Below are 16,596 nucleotides of genomic sequence, written 5' to 3' on the forward strand. Positions count from 1 at the left end.
AGATTTACAACCAAGATTCATTATATTTCTGTCACAGGGCATTAGTAGACTTAACAGTTAACAATATATTGTAAAAGAATGTTTCGTGTTCACAAGCCTCTTCATTTTACCGCTTAAGTTAAGCTTAGCTAGTTTTATAAACATGTTTTGTCGATTTAAAAAATACTCATGCTTTGGTTAAATGCATATAATCACAGATTTATGTTGAACGTTCGATTATATATATATATATATATATATATATATATATTATATATAATATATAATTCTATATATATATATATATATATTGCGTACAACATGTTGTTAAAATAATAATAATAATAATAATAATAATAATAATAATAATAATAATAATGACAATTAAACTACATCTATCCACTTCTGAAATACCCGCTTTTTAAAAACATGTTTTTTTATAAATTATATTTTTTTCTAAGAAAAAAGTAAAATCATATTACAGGCTGCAATGGATAAGAGAGGTGGCAGAATTTCCTTTTTACAAAAATAAAAAGCAAGTAAACATGATTACAAATATGGGGTACATTTTGTTAAAACATTTACAGTAACACAAATCACTAAAAACTCATGGAAGAGATTTCAAAGGGGAGGGATAACTTAGCACCAGTAGGCTCTCACAAGTCAATTAATACTGAAGTGTGCAGTGATATACACAGACACTCAGACAGCACTGGGGTAAGACTGGCACTGCTGCGTGATTTATTACAAAATAGGTTTAAACAAAACGGAACAAACGCTGAACAAACAAAATGGCGCAGTGGCCAAAACAAATAGACAAACAGAACACTCATCCAAACAAGTACTTGGTTTAGCACCAGTAGCAATTGTTGTTTTGATCTCCTCTCTCTACTCCCGTTCTCCACTCACCGAACACCCAACCCAGAGTGAGTGACTCGTGCATCTACGTATACAGCTGTGCTGGGATTCAATTACTAATTAATCATTCCCTTGAATCCCAGCATGGGAACTAATTTGTGCAATACCCTTGCCCACATCCTAATACACATTTTATTTGCACGTGAAGTGTTTGTGCATTCCCTGTGCCTAAATACAAATATACATTTTAACAACACTTGTGCAACATAGCCCAATTTATACCCCATGCACCACTATATCCACACCAACAATAACACACCACATACAACATAAAACACAAAAAAACGCACAGGGGTGGGGCACCCCACCACAATGTAATAAAAACTGCATAAAAGTAATGCAAGTGCAGAAATGTACGGTACAGGTAGGCTACATTACTGCAAATTGTTTCCAGCGAAGAACTCTGATATATGCATCTAGATGGTCTGTTTCTGCAAACTTCTACTACAAAATCAGTGTTAAAAGCTCAGCACGCATGCTTGCTTCATTGGTGTCTGTTTCAGGCAGAGCGTGCTGGTTGTCCTTTTTCTTCTGACATCCCCTTTGGTGGCAAATTTTGAGTTGAATTTTCATCAGCACTCTCCTTAACTACAGAAAACCTAGTTTTTTTTTAAGCAATGTTGCATTGTTTGCTGACTGACAGAGTCCCAAGCATGCTTTAGCAAGCGCACAGCATCTAACAGAGACATTTTATTTACACACTGAATTGATTAAATAGCAAAGGGACAGTACAGGGGTAATTGCTCAGTAACGAGGTGCAAACACATACTTGCCAACATTTGGAAACTTCAGCGGGACGCTCGCCTCGGGGGTGGGGATCTTGCACTTCGTAGACATGGGAGGGGTCATACACAAAAAACACTCATTATCATATAATAGACATATCCCCCCCCAATCCAACACAACCATCATGACAGTAAAAATAGACATAATGAAGCGTGCTTACCTTTGTATAAGTTAGTGATCAGCAGATGTGTCAGCCGCACGAATAGCACAGAGTGTGGTTTTTACTAGCTTTACTGTGCAGAATAATTTACTTATTGATTTTTTTTTTGCTATGGGTAAATATCAGGACTTGCTAGGAAATCGGGACTGTTGCGACCATGTAGGGACTGTTGGCATGTATGCAAACAGCTGATTGATCGATCTATTAAGCTTTTATTACAGTACATTTGCTGCCTTTTTTAAATCTATGGAAATGGCAAGGTAACGAGGTGAACAGCTGTTTGGTGGATCAGTAAAAGCGATTACTACAGTACAAGCAGTGTGTTTATTATTTCAGTCTATGTGAATGGTACATGATGAGATCCAAACAGCTGAGTTTGCCAGAAATATACGGTGTGCTTAACATGGCATAAACGATGCCTTTGTTATTTGAATCAATGGGAATGGCAAACGCTAACTGTCTGATATAAACTGCCTGAAGTAACCCTGTACGGTGTAAGTGCTGTACAGTCGCCACCAGTCTGGGAACGGTCAGTCTCCTAAATACAGATTCAGGGGAGAAGCATTTGTTGTGCTGTTTTTGTGTTACAATCCATTCCAGCAATCCATGTAAAAGCAGAGAAAATAACAACTGACACAAAGAACACCAACTGTTCGTAATAAGTTTTGGGAACGCCGAAGATGTTTGTGCAAACTTCACTAAAACAAGAGCGAAGGTGTTAATGTTGAGGAGGGAAAGGGAGGCCAAGATCCAAGAGATGGACTGATAATGAGAGACTGGAACCACTTGGGGTTGAGTTATTTGTAGAAGTTAATGACTGGGCTGTCTGATTTTGTTTCTTGATATCAATAAATGCAATTAGGAACCGGGATGCCTTCCTGTTCCAGTCTCTCAAAGAAAGAGATATACTTATCATTGTTCGGTATTACTGGAATATCTGCCATCTGTTGTCTACAGTCTGGGCCATGTGAGATGTAATCTGTATGCATTAATTTGCCTAGATGTATACTTTTCTGACAAATCGTTATAAAAAAAAACCCCTAAAAACTAAGATTTTTTGTTTTTTAAATGTCAATAAAATAACAACAGTACACTTTATGTACCACTTACTATAACAGATGTTACTGTTACACATCACTGTAACTTTCACAATAAGTTATTTTGGATTTCTTTCACAGAGAGATGTCAGATATCATTTTAGGGCAGTCCTTCCTCATGCACATTTTACATTTTAATAGCATGTGAAAGACAATGACGGACTGCAGTATGACTGCAATTATTTTATGTACACTTTACATTTATTGTGTGGACAAGTGAGGTTAATTTTTTTTTTTTTTTTTAAATAATTGCTTTTTCTGTTTTGCTTCAGTGATATGATAAGCAGATGGCTTATTTCACAACAAAACAGATTATTCTGTACAACCTTATATGTTTACTGACTGTGACAGCATTACACCAGTGAGAAGTTTCTCCTATTAAAAATAAACAGCAATATGTGTATTTGCTTAAAATGGCAAAACTAGGTAAATGTGTGTACCAACTTAAACTGTCTGTTGAGCAGTAGCTTAGAATCATCTTAAGGCAGACAGTCGCGCACAGACAAGTTCATATGTTCAAAAAAAGTGGCGGAGGCAAGTTTATTCCCTCCCATGGTGGTTTGAGGTAAAGATACACCCACACAGATCAATAGTTAGTAGTGTTATTTAAATACAAAAGAAAATTGCTTCTCATCAAATAGTTTTATCAGGTAAAATACCTAAAAGTCAGGCAAGAGGAACTGTATCCAGCAGGGTTAAGTATTATGAGGATGAATCGTGAAAAAGAATGGCAATAGTGACTGGAAATGTTATTAAAAGAGTGAGTGCCATGGCAGGTGTTCATGAGAACTTGTGAGATGAATTGGAGCTGAAGGAAAATGCAAAAAAGACTGGAGACTGGGTCTCCGTTTACTAATCTGGGTAAAATGAGACCGTGGAAAACAGGGACAGTTGAATTGGATGATTTTGACAAGTGTGAGAATAGAAATTTGTTTTTATGCTGAGAGCCAGGGAAGTGCCTGGAAGAAAAGATTGGATTTGCAGGTGAAGATGAAACTCGTTCTCAAGGAAACGGGAGTGCAAAACAACAACAGAAATTTGAAATGATTTCAGACATTTTCAAGTTGCTATGTCTTTTTGAACTAACTAAGCACAGCTGTGTCCTGAATTACAGCAGTGCACTACTGTACTGGAATGTAAACAAAGACTAGTCCTGGTGTTGTGACAAGTAGTGTGGAAGAAGAGTCATTTGTAGTCAGAACACATGCTCAGTCGTGCAAATTCATCTGCGCACGCCTAGAATATTTTTTCATCCGTCTTTGCCAAAAACTGTCGCCTTTCATTTTGAATCGGTACATGAAAATGGAAGAACTGATTTTAAAAAGCATTTACTTTTTTTTTTACTGAGGGTAAATACCCTAATAATTGTTGCAAAAATCAACAAAGAAGTTTAAGAAGATGTGCTGACAAGTTCTCTTTGGAAGGCAGCAAAGTACTGTATTGAAAACTTTGTCAAAGAACCTACTGGATCAGTCTTCAGCTTTTCTTTATCCACCAGATTACTCAGCCATTTTCCTTTGTACAGTTGACACCTTAATAAAAAGTTATGCTTATGTTTCGTAAATAGAGAATTTGTAATACTTTTTAGAATAGTCATATTCTGTACATGTAACAGTAATGAGTGTTTCACTGTCTGCTGGGCTATCGGTTGTCGCAGGTAACAATAGCAAAGTTCATAATTCAGTTATAATAGAAACAAACTAAAAGTAGTTATTAAAAATGGCCCCAGTGTACAAAAAAAAAAAAAAAAAATCCTAAAAAACAATGTTAAAAAAACTCAATGTTTGATTGGAAGTGATACTGAATAGACATCGTCGATTGGGAAACCTGGGAAGGTACTGTCCACACTAACCATTGAATGCAGCTCTGCAAATGTGCAATATTATTAAGATCATTTAAATAACATGAACATTAAGTTATTAGATTAATTAAATGCAAGGGTTGTCACTGTATATGAAGCATGCCGGTTTGGTTTAAACTTTGTTTTATAGCAGTCCTTGACTATGATCGGAGCTTCCGACCAAACGTTGGAAGGAGTTTTAATGCTGTTTTTAGGATTTTTCCTACATTTTGAGTAAATTGAAACTGCCTAATGACGGACATAGTCCGAAACGTTCTGGTAATTGATTTTATATAAATTATTCCCATTTTTATGTACCTATATTACCTTTTTCTTCTTTATATATAGAGAGAGATTTGATTGATTGATTGATTCCAAAAACAAAGAATGCAAAATTAAAATATCAAATCAATATGATTTTTATACAATCTGTTGCACATTGTTACTTTAGCCTTGATCTTCAATCTACACAATTGTGCAGGCGACACTATTTGGCATAACACCGTTAAGCACCTTAATGTAACATTATACCAGGCAAATATACCCATGCTTGAGGTATAAAGTATAGTAGTCCACCTTTTGTGAAACGTGACTAGAGTTGCGCTCAGGTCGTGGATATTTTTAAATTGGGCCAGTCATATTAAGAATCGACAAAAGCACTAAGAATTTACCCAAATATTTTTCATAGAGGGTAAGTGGTGTTCGTTTTGTTTTCCAGAATTTCTGATATAGCTGATAACGCCACATCTTCCCCATTTGCTGTAAACTACCCTGAGTAAATTGCATCCTTTTTTTGTTTGTGATATCGTACCGCAGTTTTGAATCATGGAAGCTCAGTTCCATTGGGCATACAGTCATTGTAACAATGGTCTTGCTACCCATGATGTAAGGAGTACTTGCAAATGAATGACTGAGTGAATTATCTGGATGACTTGCTTGTGTGTTCTCTGCTGGGATTAACATGCCCTGTAGCCGCCTTTGTTACATAATCAACATTCTAATAAACAACCACTTTGTTTTATAGTTTTACTTAACAGGGAGATAAATCTCCTGCACATTTCAAAACGTGATGCGTACTGTATATCGTACCTGTAGTCTAGCTTTTATACGCCTTTTGTTCCTGTTTTGTAACTTGAGAACATGTTGGTAAATAAGGATGTTTGAAATATTTCCATGAAAAAGTGCTATATGTGACTCTTTTTTTTTTTTTTTTTAAATTTAGTCTTCTCCAATTATTTTTTACCCCGGTTTTCTCCCCAGTTTAGTGTGCCCAATTGTTATCTGTATCCTCGGCTCACCACTAGCAACCCCCCTGCTGACTTGGGGAACAGAGGCTGGAGCATGTGTCCTCCGAAGAAGAACGTGTTCCTGCCAGTCCATCATTTTTTTGCGCTGTGGATCCACAGCGAGGCCACCAGACCTATAGTGCCGGAAGACAACACAGATCTGGAGGCTCCACTGCAGAGCCACAGATGCTCTATCGGCTACAGGGGTCGCTGATGCGCAGTGAGCCATGGATTCCCCTGCCGACCTAAGCCCTCCCTACCCGGGCAGCGCTTGGCCAATTGTGCGCCACTCCCTAGGAACTCCCGGTCACGGTTGGCTGTGACATAGCCTGGACTCGAACCTACGATCCCCAGACTATAGGGCACATCCGCGTGGAGCGCCTTTACTGGATGCACCACTCGGGAGCCCCGACTCTTGCCTTTTTAATTGAGTGTGACTTCCCTTTTTAATCGTAACACAGAGCAATTACAAAAATAGAAACAATCCTGTGTTTTAATTAAAATATTTAAAATGTACAAGTTGTATTACAATATACTTTTTTCTAGGAGGCATGAAACTCTATATATGCATTTAGATTTAATTTGTTTTATAGAAAAGTCACTAAATTGTAATTTGTACAACAGCTACCTACAGTATATCACAATCTGAAATATAACCTGGATAACAACCTTACTTGGGATGTAACTCAGGGTCATCTTCTGGAATATTAAAGCCTCACAACAGAGACTAGAAGGATATTGTTTACAGCCGTAGTAAAAAAGTTTTGGGCTTGAGACATTAATAATTTTTTTTTTAAAAAGCTACAGTACCAAGAACGTTTGTGAACACCAATGATAATTATGGGAAATTCCAAAGTTTTACCATGATATTTTCTTAAATATCCAATAGGGTTTATATTAACCAATTCCATGTCCATCCATGAGCCATGCAGCAAGACAATGATCCTAAACATACACGCAGATTTACAAAAGAATGGCTACAGAAGAAGAAATTCTGCATTTTAGAATGGCCTAGTCAAAGTCCAGACCTAAACCCCATCGAAATGTTGTGGCAGGACCTGAAACGAGCTGTCCATGCAAGGAAGCCCTCAAATGTCACAGAGTTGAAGCAGTTCTGTAAGGAAGAATGGGCCAGAATTCTTCAAAACTGATGTAAGAGACTGACCAACAGTTACAGGAAACACTTAGTTGAAGTCATTTCTGCTCAAGGGGGAAGCCATAATAATAGTACAGTATTTCATGTAATTCAATATGTTTAACATTATTCAACAGGTTTCATTGGACTTTATGATGCAAAGTTTGTTAATTCTATAGGGTGAAGAGAAATTTTTAGCCATAGCGACAAGCTTTCCTGACAAAATTACTTTACTGACTGCAGCACCGCTTTACCACGTAGGACTCGATCATCACTGCATTTCCATGCTGGCAGAAGACATCTGTCTATGGTACACAAAGCTTGGCTTTTGTCCAGCTTTCTCAAGTCAGCTATGATATACACAAAGATTTCTGGAAATATGTGGACAAAAGGGTTTCTTGGTCAGTCTTTTGCTCGCTGCCATTGCAAATACATTAAGCTGTATTATCTCAACCATCTTTAAGGAAACCAAAGATACTTTAGGGTCAATTTAAAACAGTAGAAAACAGTTTTCCCTGCAATCTTAATAAAAAAGGGGAGGGAATAATGTAGTTACTTGGAGAAACTGAGCCACCACCCTATGTGTACACTAAACAATGTAGGTACATTGTATCTGGAAAGCACAGGTGCCCGACTTTTTGGCCTGTAAAACTTTAAAACAGTGCTGCCAAACTGAAAAACACTAACATATTTGTCTTTGTTGCAGTCAACTGATATACCACAGTAAAGTTATGTATGTATTTATTTATTGTATACATGTTTCTGTAGCATGTGTTTCATTCAAAACTGCACCCACATTTGAGTATATACTGAATGGATATTTATGACAAGATTTATGGAATTACTTTGTTATCTGAAAAACATGTTAGAAAAGCTTTTGCATGCAGTTCAGATATGTGGTCTTTGATTCTTTTGATTTTTTTTTTCTCCCCCAAACAGGCATTTCTTCATCGGCTAAACCAGTATGCCGCTTCGAAAATGGATAAGAATGTGACTGAAGAAACAGTTAAGGTCAGTATTTTTTACTGCAGTTTTATCATATTGTCAACTGGTTCACATAGTAATAATTGACTTATATTTCTATGGTCAAAATTTGCTTGCTTTACTGGCATGAAAAAGATCTATTTAAAAAGCATCAAGACCTATAAACTTGAAGCACTTTTCAGTCAGCAAGTCTAATGAGAAAAGGAAATGAACCAACAAGGTTAAGCTTGCTTACAACCTTATGAATGTTTTTTGTCTGGAAAGCTGACTTCTTATTTAAGAACTTTCAAATACAGGAAGCAGCTGTGCAGAACAACTGTTTATAAGTAAATCCAACAGGAGTACATGTTACAATTGTAAAAAAAAAAAAAAACAATGAAAGGTCTGTAAGCTTTTTATATTGTTTTATGTTGATATGTTGAGGTAAGTAATTGATTCAGGATTTGATTTACATACGTATTCTTGGAATTGGCTCAGTGCAGGGCTGGCCAAACCTTTGCCATTACCCATATGGCAAAGTTGTCATTAACCAAAAGTTGCCATTAAACTCAAAGCCCCTGTTTTCAACAGTTTCTGTGGAACGGTATATACTGTAGTTGTACAAATATGGCACTGAAATACATGTGTTTTAAGTGTTACAGAGGGGAAGGCTTAATTGTACTTACAATGAGCAAAGCAAACAAAGAATATGTGTTGTACTAATTAATTCTAAAGAACACAATTTTAAAATGAGAAATTGTCCAACGCGGTCTGCTTTTTACAATGTACCACCTCCCTCTGTAAATCCATCTCAATTTTGCTGTAGCTTCATAGCCAGTTTCAAAGCTGCCTCAGAAATATGCAGTTGCGAAGTCAGTGTGTTATAAAAGCTGCATGAAGTATGTGCATAAGTCACGCGAGTGAGCGCAGTAACACTGGCAACTAGTAATTAAGTTGTCAATAAGCAGCGTGCAGTTTCTAATTTCAGAATTCCATTCCCATTAAAGTCTATGGGACAGGATTGTTTACTGGGAAAATGTTGTTAATAACCGAAAGTTGTCTTTATCAGGGTGACTAATAACCAGCATCTACGGTATATATATTTCTATAGAATAATCTAAATATATCTTGTGTTTAGAAAATAGCACATATTACAATAATTAACTGCTCACTGGAGTCCTGTTTCTTTGGAAAGCCACTGGATTTTAGCATCCTTGCCTTTGACTTTGTGACCTGTAGGTTTAGAAAGCTACTCATTCACTGTACTTTCTTCTTGCAATATTCCCATTGGTGTCATGCAATTGCACTTTGGTTGGGGGTGCTCTTGCACTTGTTACTGTGAATTTACTTCTTGTGAATCCTAAATGCAGTTAGTAAAGGTTTTATTCTGTTTTTCTTGCTTCTTTCTGAAGCATTCCTTTTTTGATGTTAGTTTCTTTTGAGACCCTGTAGACATTTGGCAATGACGAAACCATGCTCACAAGACAAGTTATACTAACAATTTGCATCATTTGTGAAAGCTCCTATCAATGCAACCTTATTTTTAGGGGTTATTCATAATTTTTCCTATTATCCAGGTGCTTAATGTCTCATTTTTCTTCTCTTCCTGCAGCAGCTGCTCCGGATAAATGTGAATGTTTGGTGTTGTCTTTAACTGTTGCATCTGTTCTTATTTTCTTCCTTGTCCTGGGGAATCATGGGAATCACTGGTGTAGTTGAGCTGGAACAGCCGGAACACTCTCTTTCGGCAAAATCTTGACTTGGAGTCAACTTAAGAATCTTTAACGATTTGTTATGAACATTTTTATGTGGTGCCTGACTGGTCTATTTTCATTGCCCAATGGTTTTGATGGTACACTCAGAATTGGAGTCTCTGACAACTGGCGTGTGTAATGTTTGCAAATCAAAGTCAAATCGCACACATCTCCCTCACAATTGTCTGGTTTCAGTCAGTCATTCTTGTGATGCTATGAAGAGAACATTAGGGACTTCTATTACAAACTACAGTACTAATTTAAGAAGGCTAACAATTTGCTTTTGTAAAAATGCTGACGAAGAAAACTGCAAAAGGGCATCCCACGACCATGGCCATGAACATGGGTTTAAGCCTTAAATTTGATTTAATATATATTCAAATGCATAAATAAGTCCTACATATTTATGTAAAATAAAAAAAAAGAAATAAAACACTGGTAAGTAATGTTATGAACAGTATCGGCTTTGTTAAAAATCTGAAATTTAGTGTAAAATGTAACTGTCCAGAACTGTTGGCAGAGAGTGTTTAAAAATACATTTTAAAACACTTCTAATTGTACTGATACAGTTCTAAATTGGTGACGAATAAAAAATAACTAAACGTTTGTGGAATTTGTGATTTTATTGGATGCAGAGCTCCAGAAAAAAGTCGGGGGGAGGACGTGATATACTATACAGGGCATCGTGGTGATTGAAGTTCTGCGCTGGAGATGACCTCAATCGAAACAAAAGCCAAAAAATATCCAAACCACCAAAGACACATTTACCCACTAGATGCTTTCGAAACAAGCCGAATTTGGCTGCAAAAACACCAATCTGGCAGCACAGATGGGGGTGGGGGGTGTAGAATATGAAAGTCGCATGAGAGAAGCAGGCATTACCTATTAAATGTTACCTCAAATTCAGTGTACCTAAAAAACGTGAATTGGTATAATTTGTTTTTGAAAAATCTGTTTTTTAAGATTTAGAACTACACCATTGATGGGAACACAATTCCCTTATATGAAATTGGAAACATTGCACTGGGTTCACTGAATAGTATGCATGACAGGCTTTGTGCTTTCCTGTATCTGTTTTTTTTTTTTTTAGCAGATGAAGCAAAACTAACATCTGACATTATATATCTGTTAGCTAGACCAGTGTCAGTAAGGAATTTCAATTAGCAGTGTGATTTAACCTCAGCAAGTTCCTTTATGAATTGTAAACAGCACAGCTGGGGTACCCTTAGCTATGTACAGAATGCTAAACAGAATTGATCTTTCTTAAAAAAAAAAAAAAAAAAAAAAAAAAAAAAAAGTAAGTAATTTTATATTATTGCCCAATTAAAAAAATATCCCATTAGCCACACTTTTCATGCTATTGCCCATCTCATTGTTTTTCAGATGTTGTTTTCTAACATTGAGGAAATTCTCTCAGTGCACAAAGAGTTCCTGTCCATGATCGAGGAGCTACTGCAGCCTGAAACCAGCGCACATCATGAAATGGGGCTCTGCTTCCTGCAGTTTGTAGGTTTTCTATTTAAATTTGTCTTTTTTTTTGATAACTGTCTACTCTACTGTAATTTGAGATCACAATATGAATTTCACTTGTGACCTGCACCAAATTAGAACACTGGCCTCCAGCTGAAAAAGCATGAATGTCTAGTGATAAACCACTGTTCTTCAGAGTCCTCTAACTTTGATTGTATGTCTTTATCTGTTATCAGGTAATTTTGCATATCTGATGTTGTAGGGGGTGGCGTGGGGAGTTGGGGAAAGAGAAATATGTAAACTTATAAAACTTGAATCCATTTAAGTGAATTTTGAGTCTTTCATTATCAGTCACACACTTAGTGTGGTTTGGAGGCATCACACATTCTAGGTCATAGCCCTAAAAATATTACTTTGTATGATTTATAAATATAAAAGAAACCTATTAAATTCTATGACGAATGTTTTCAAGTCTAGTCCAAACATTTCTCATAGAATGTTATAAGTTTATTTTGGTATTGGCACTTTTTTTTTTTTTTATAAAACAGAAAGACAGAGGAGGTTATAGTTGTTCAAGCAACTGACTGCCGTGGTGACGATAGGCAATAGTGAGCCACAAATTGTAACTGCATAACTTAGCTTTCAGTTGATTACCACAAACTAATTTATCTCTCTCAGGTGCAGCTTTAGTATTTAAAGAAACTAAGTATATCTGGGGGAAAACATGACACGAGTTAGTCACCATTCTAATTTCCTCTTTATACAATACATTATCATAGAACTATCAAGTGATCTCTATTGTACAGTACTGTATGTTCAGCCAATTTGACATTTAAAGACTAGACTTTTCCATAGCTGTAAAATGCAACATACAGTATGCCTGAAAAAAAGGACTTTAAAATGCCAAATTGGGTTGTGACAACAATGTGACATTTACAAATTTTGACATTTTAAATCTTTTTTTTTTTTTTCTGCTTTCTTAACACAGAGAAACAGATTTCAGATTTATGATGAGTATTGCAGTAATCATGAAAAAGCACAGAGGCTACTCCTGGAAATGAACAAAATAAGGACTGTACGGACATGTTTACTGGTAGGAAACACAATGTATTTGAATCACAGTTTATAGGACATTTGCTTGTAGCTGTAAAAGTTTTAAAACACTAAGACCCAGTTTTTGCCATAATGCCTGTGACAGTCTATAGCTGAGCGGTGACGTCAGGCCAGAATGAGGAACAACAACAGACAGGTAGGTAACTGTAGTTCAAAAGCGCAGCACAGGCGGTTTATTAAATACAAAAATAAATAAAATGTCTAAACAAACCAAAAGACACTGCTGACAGAGCAAAATAAAAAGGTTTAACACAAACACAAAATACAAATCCGATCCAGGTCAGGCTGGGCAAATCGCCTTCACTGTTCCTAGATGTTTCTTTTAAATTTAATCTCTCCTCTTGCTCGTTCTCTCGCTCTCCTGTCCTCTACTTCTGAACACCCACCCGGAGTGCAGAGAGCTGCAGGTTTTTATACAAGTGACCGTCTCCCGATTAGCAACAAATTAAATCACTTAATTAACTCGGGAGATGGCCACCTTCTGCACAAAGTTTTTTTTATAATTATTCCTGGCAGAGGACAAGCTGCAACCTTGCCTCTGCCAGAACACACTCAAACAAAAACAACAAAACAACGTGGTGCTTCGCCGTCATAAATAAACAAACAATAAACACAAATAAATACAAGCACAAAATCAACTGCACAGGGGCGGAGGGGGAGACCCCGTTCTAAAAATAAATGAACAGGGCTGCTCGCCCTGTTGCAGCCATATTACATTATTTATTATAGAGCATTTAATGAACTTTACTGTATTTTCAATTTCTTTGTAGTATACTGTTGCTTGATTGCCATTCAGTGGAAAATTGTCTCATTGAGTGTAGAAAGAAGGTAAACTTTTATGCACATTTAAGTGACCAGCATTTTAGCTGGGGAGTGTTTCAACCAGAGTAGTCACAATAGTATCTTCTACCCTTATTGGGTGTCTACTTTACAATTAAAATGAAGACAAATGTGTGATTGTTCCACACTAGGACCTTACTCGCACAAAAACATACGCATCATTATAGAATCCATAGCCTTTGGTGTTCCTTAAGGGACGATTACTAATGTAAGTGCAAAATTCATTTCCATTGTATGACCATCCATGCTAATATAAATTACGTTTACAGACTTTTCCTTCATCGCTGTTTTGCAATATCTCATTTTAAACAACACACAAACAATAGATTGTGGAGTTTCTAAATGCCTGCTGTGTAAAAGAATGTCACGCCAGTTAGAACAGCACGTGAAAACAAACAAAAAAAACACTAAACAAAACAGGAACACCCCTACAGTATCAAAGTAGCAAGCCTTTTTTCCCCATAATGATCAGCTATGTCTTGTGAATACATACATGTCCTAACTTTGGTTTACAAGAAGGACCACAGAGTGCTGCTCTGTGGGTTTAGGAGAGCTTTGAACTTGTAGAACTTGTGTTCACTGCCTGAACTGTGCTTAGGGTAAAAAAAACAATCCTTTGAACACAAAAAGCAGTATACGAGGCAATGGTTTTGTGTCTCACATCTCACTTGGTTAGACATGACTGTTTCTTTTGTTATCTTCAGAACTGCATGCTGCTAGGAGGGCGGAAGAACACTGATGTTCCACTTGAAGGCTATCTGGTAGCTCCAATACAAAGGATCTGCAAATATCCTCTTCTTCTGAGGGTATGTGTGTGGGTTATACCTCTCATGTCCCTGATATTATTGTATCAACCTTTGTTTGTGTTTTGTATATTTATTTATGTATTGATTTATTATACTGCTCTGGATCTTTCAGCCAATCAGTGCCTTCTGTATTCCACGACACATCAAGGCTATGTATTATGTATTGGTCCCTGCCTATTTTTTTAAGATTTTAGTTTTTTTTTTTTAAATCTAAAACCAACTGTTTGCTGTGGTGTTTTGTAGCCAAGTGAATACACCATCTTTGAATTGTGTTACTATGCGCTGTCTGAAGGTTTTGTCAGTTGGGTTGGGTTCTCACAGCTATCATTCAATCATGTGGGTCTGTAGATCATTCAGTTAGATACTACTTTCTTTCTAGCTTTTACTTTGGTCATATATAAATTACTTCCCCTCTTTAAATAAATACACGTAAAACCTTTCTCTTCTGTTATTGTGGTTCTCTTCTGATCTGCGTAGCTGGTTATTGGGATCAGTGGGATATGTATTGACTTGTCACGTGTTTAAATTTTTTATTTTTAAAACTGAAAGTCATTATTCTAGAAACAAGTTCTGTATTCCAGTGATAAATGTAGTGCTCGGGAAACTTATATTGCTAGGTGGTCCGTGTAAACAAAATAAACCAAAAATAAATACTTTTCACTAATAACACTGACTGACCATATTGAGTTATATATATATACATATACAGACTACAAGGTTTAATTTGACAAATACAGTATCCTGTATGCTTTAATTGCCAACTCACATTCAGATAGATTTTCAAAGTTTGATAACCTATTGAATAAAGCTGCACTAAATCAATATAATTTAACTGAGCAAAGCAATTTAAGTTGAAATTTGAAAGAGATTTATACATCAGCTTGAGTACATTTCCTCAAGATTCCCTTACCAAGTCCTGCAACTGTTTATGTGACCAGGAGTTGTTAAAGAGGACCCCAAAGAAGCACAGTGACTACTCCCTGGTGCAGGAGGCTCTCCAAGTCATGAAAGCTGTTTGTTCCAACATCAATGAAGCAAAGAGGCAGATGGAAAAGTTAGAGGTCCTGGAGGAATGGCAGTTCCACATCGAAGGATGGGAGGCAAGTTAGCAAAATGCCTTGCTTTTCTTTTCTTGTTGCATGAAATAATGTCTCTATTATTTTTAAAGAGCAGCACAATCAAATAGAAAAAGGATAACTGTCAGTGAGCAATTTGTTTGGAGAACAGCTGGGGAAGAAGGCTTTTATTTGAAGGTCAATGATTCAGTACATCTGCCTCGGTGTCTCCCATATTGACTGCAGTCATTCAAGTGTAGATTTTTTTTTTTTTTTTGCTTTTCAGGACTATTTGTTCTCTGGCTTATGAAATAAGTTTGGAAGATTGGAAATGCATTGTGAGAAATGGTCCCTGCAGGCCATGGCGTATTGATGGAGCTTGCTGGGAAGCTTTTTCAGTCGTCTTTGTGGATCAATACTCTGCCACTGTATTGTCCACTTCTCTGATCTAATTGATAATACAAATAATAATAATAAAGCATTTTAAATGACGATAGCATTTGCATGGTGGCGGATGTTAGCATATTAGTGGTGTATCAATGTGATGTATCTTTTACTACAGGCTTTCCTACCCCATACACACACACACTACACACGTGGTTTTGAAATCTAAATGTTATGTTAGTATTGAATACAAATCATTTTTATGTGTGTTTAACATTCGAATTGGAGTAAAATGTTAAGAAGATATGAAACGTCTCGTCACTCAGAATACAATAAGATCTTTTTTTTCTGCTTCCCCATTTTTTTAGCCACCAGTCCCCACTTATACTGTAGATTTATACAAATTGTCACTGGACAATGTTGCACGTTTATAACATAATGCATGTTTAAAAAGAATGCAGGATTTTTTCTTCTTCTAATAGCTTTCCAGAGAATGGAAAGGAAATGTGTGACATAACATTTGTATGACAATTTTGTTTTCTACTGTAATTTGACACAAATGATTCTAAAATATGATGACATGAAATAACAAAAGGTCATTGTGTAGCATAGTGTTTTATAATTGATTTTGTTTTAAATCATAGTGAAACAGGGGGCTATTTGAGAGAACCCAGTTCGTGGCTATGTGGAGCTGTTGAAATTCTTAAGTTGAAAGCGAGATCCTTCATTTCACAAAATGAGGATGATTCACAGATTGGACCAATATTTCTATGTGGAAGCCAAGTAGTGTGCTTATGTAAGCGGGCTGCCGCAAAGTCCTGTTAAGTGAAAGATTACTAATAAACAAAAGATTACTAATATTACAGTTCAAACTTAGACAAAAAGAAAAGTGTGACCAGCATGTGATGTGACTACATTTGGGTTATGTCAAGCCCAGAGCTCTCTTTATATCAAATCCACACACTTTCTTATTACCTGTTTCCTAGCAAACTCAACAGATTCTTGATGCT

General features: G+C 36.4%; 1 protein-coding gene across 1 annotated transcript in view; it reads left to right on the forward strand.

The window, feature by feature from the left end:
• Positions 1-16,596, forward strand: part of LOC121314343 (phosphatidylinositol 3,4,5-trisphosphate-dependent Rac exchanger 2 protein-like) — a 134,293-nt gene that overhangs the window by 22,098 nt on the left and 95,599 nt on the right. The window contains exons 2-6 of the mRNA XM_041247483.1: positions 8,141-8,212; positions 11,302-11,424; positions 12,377-12,481; positions 14,046-14,147; positions 15,086-15,247. Coding sequence (XP_041103417.1) covers positions 8,141-8,212; positions 11,302-11,424; positions 12,377-12,481; positions 14,046-14,147; positions 15,086-15,247 — 564 coding nt within the window. The remainder of the gene's footprint in view (positions 1-8,140; positions 8,213-11,301; positions 11,425-12,376; positions 12,482-14,045; positions 14,148-15,085; positions 15,248-16,596) is intronic.

This window comes from Polyodon spathula, chromosome 4, assembly GCF_017654505.1.
Source record: "Polyodon spathula isolate WHYD16114869_AA chromosome 4, ASM1765450v1, whole genome shotgun sequence".
Taxonomy (NCBI): Eukaryota; Metazoa; Chordata; class Actinopteri; order Acipenseriformes; family Polyodontidae; genus Polyodon; species Polyodon spathula.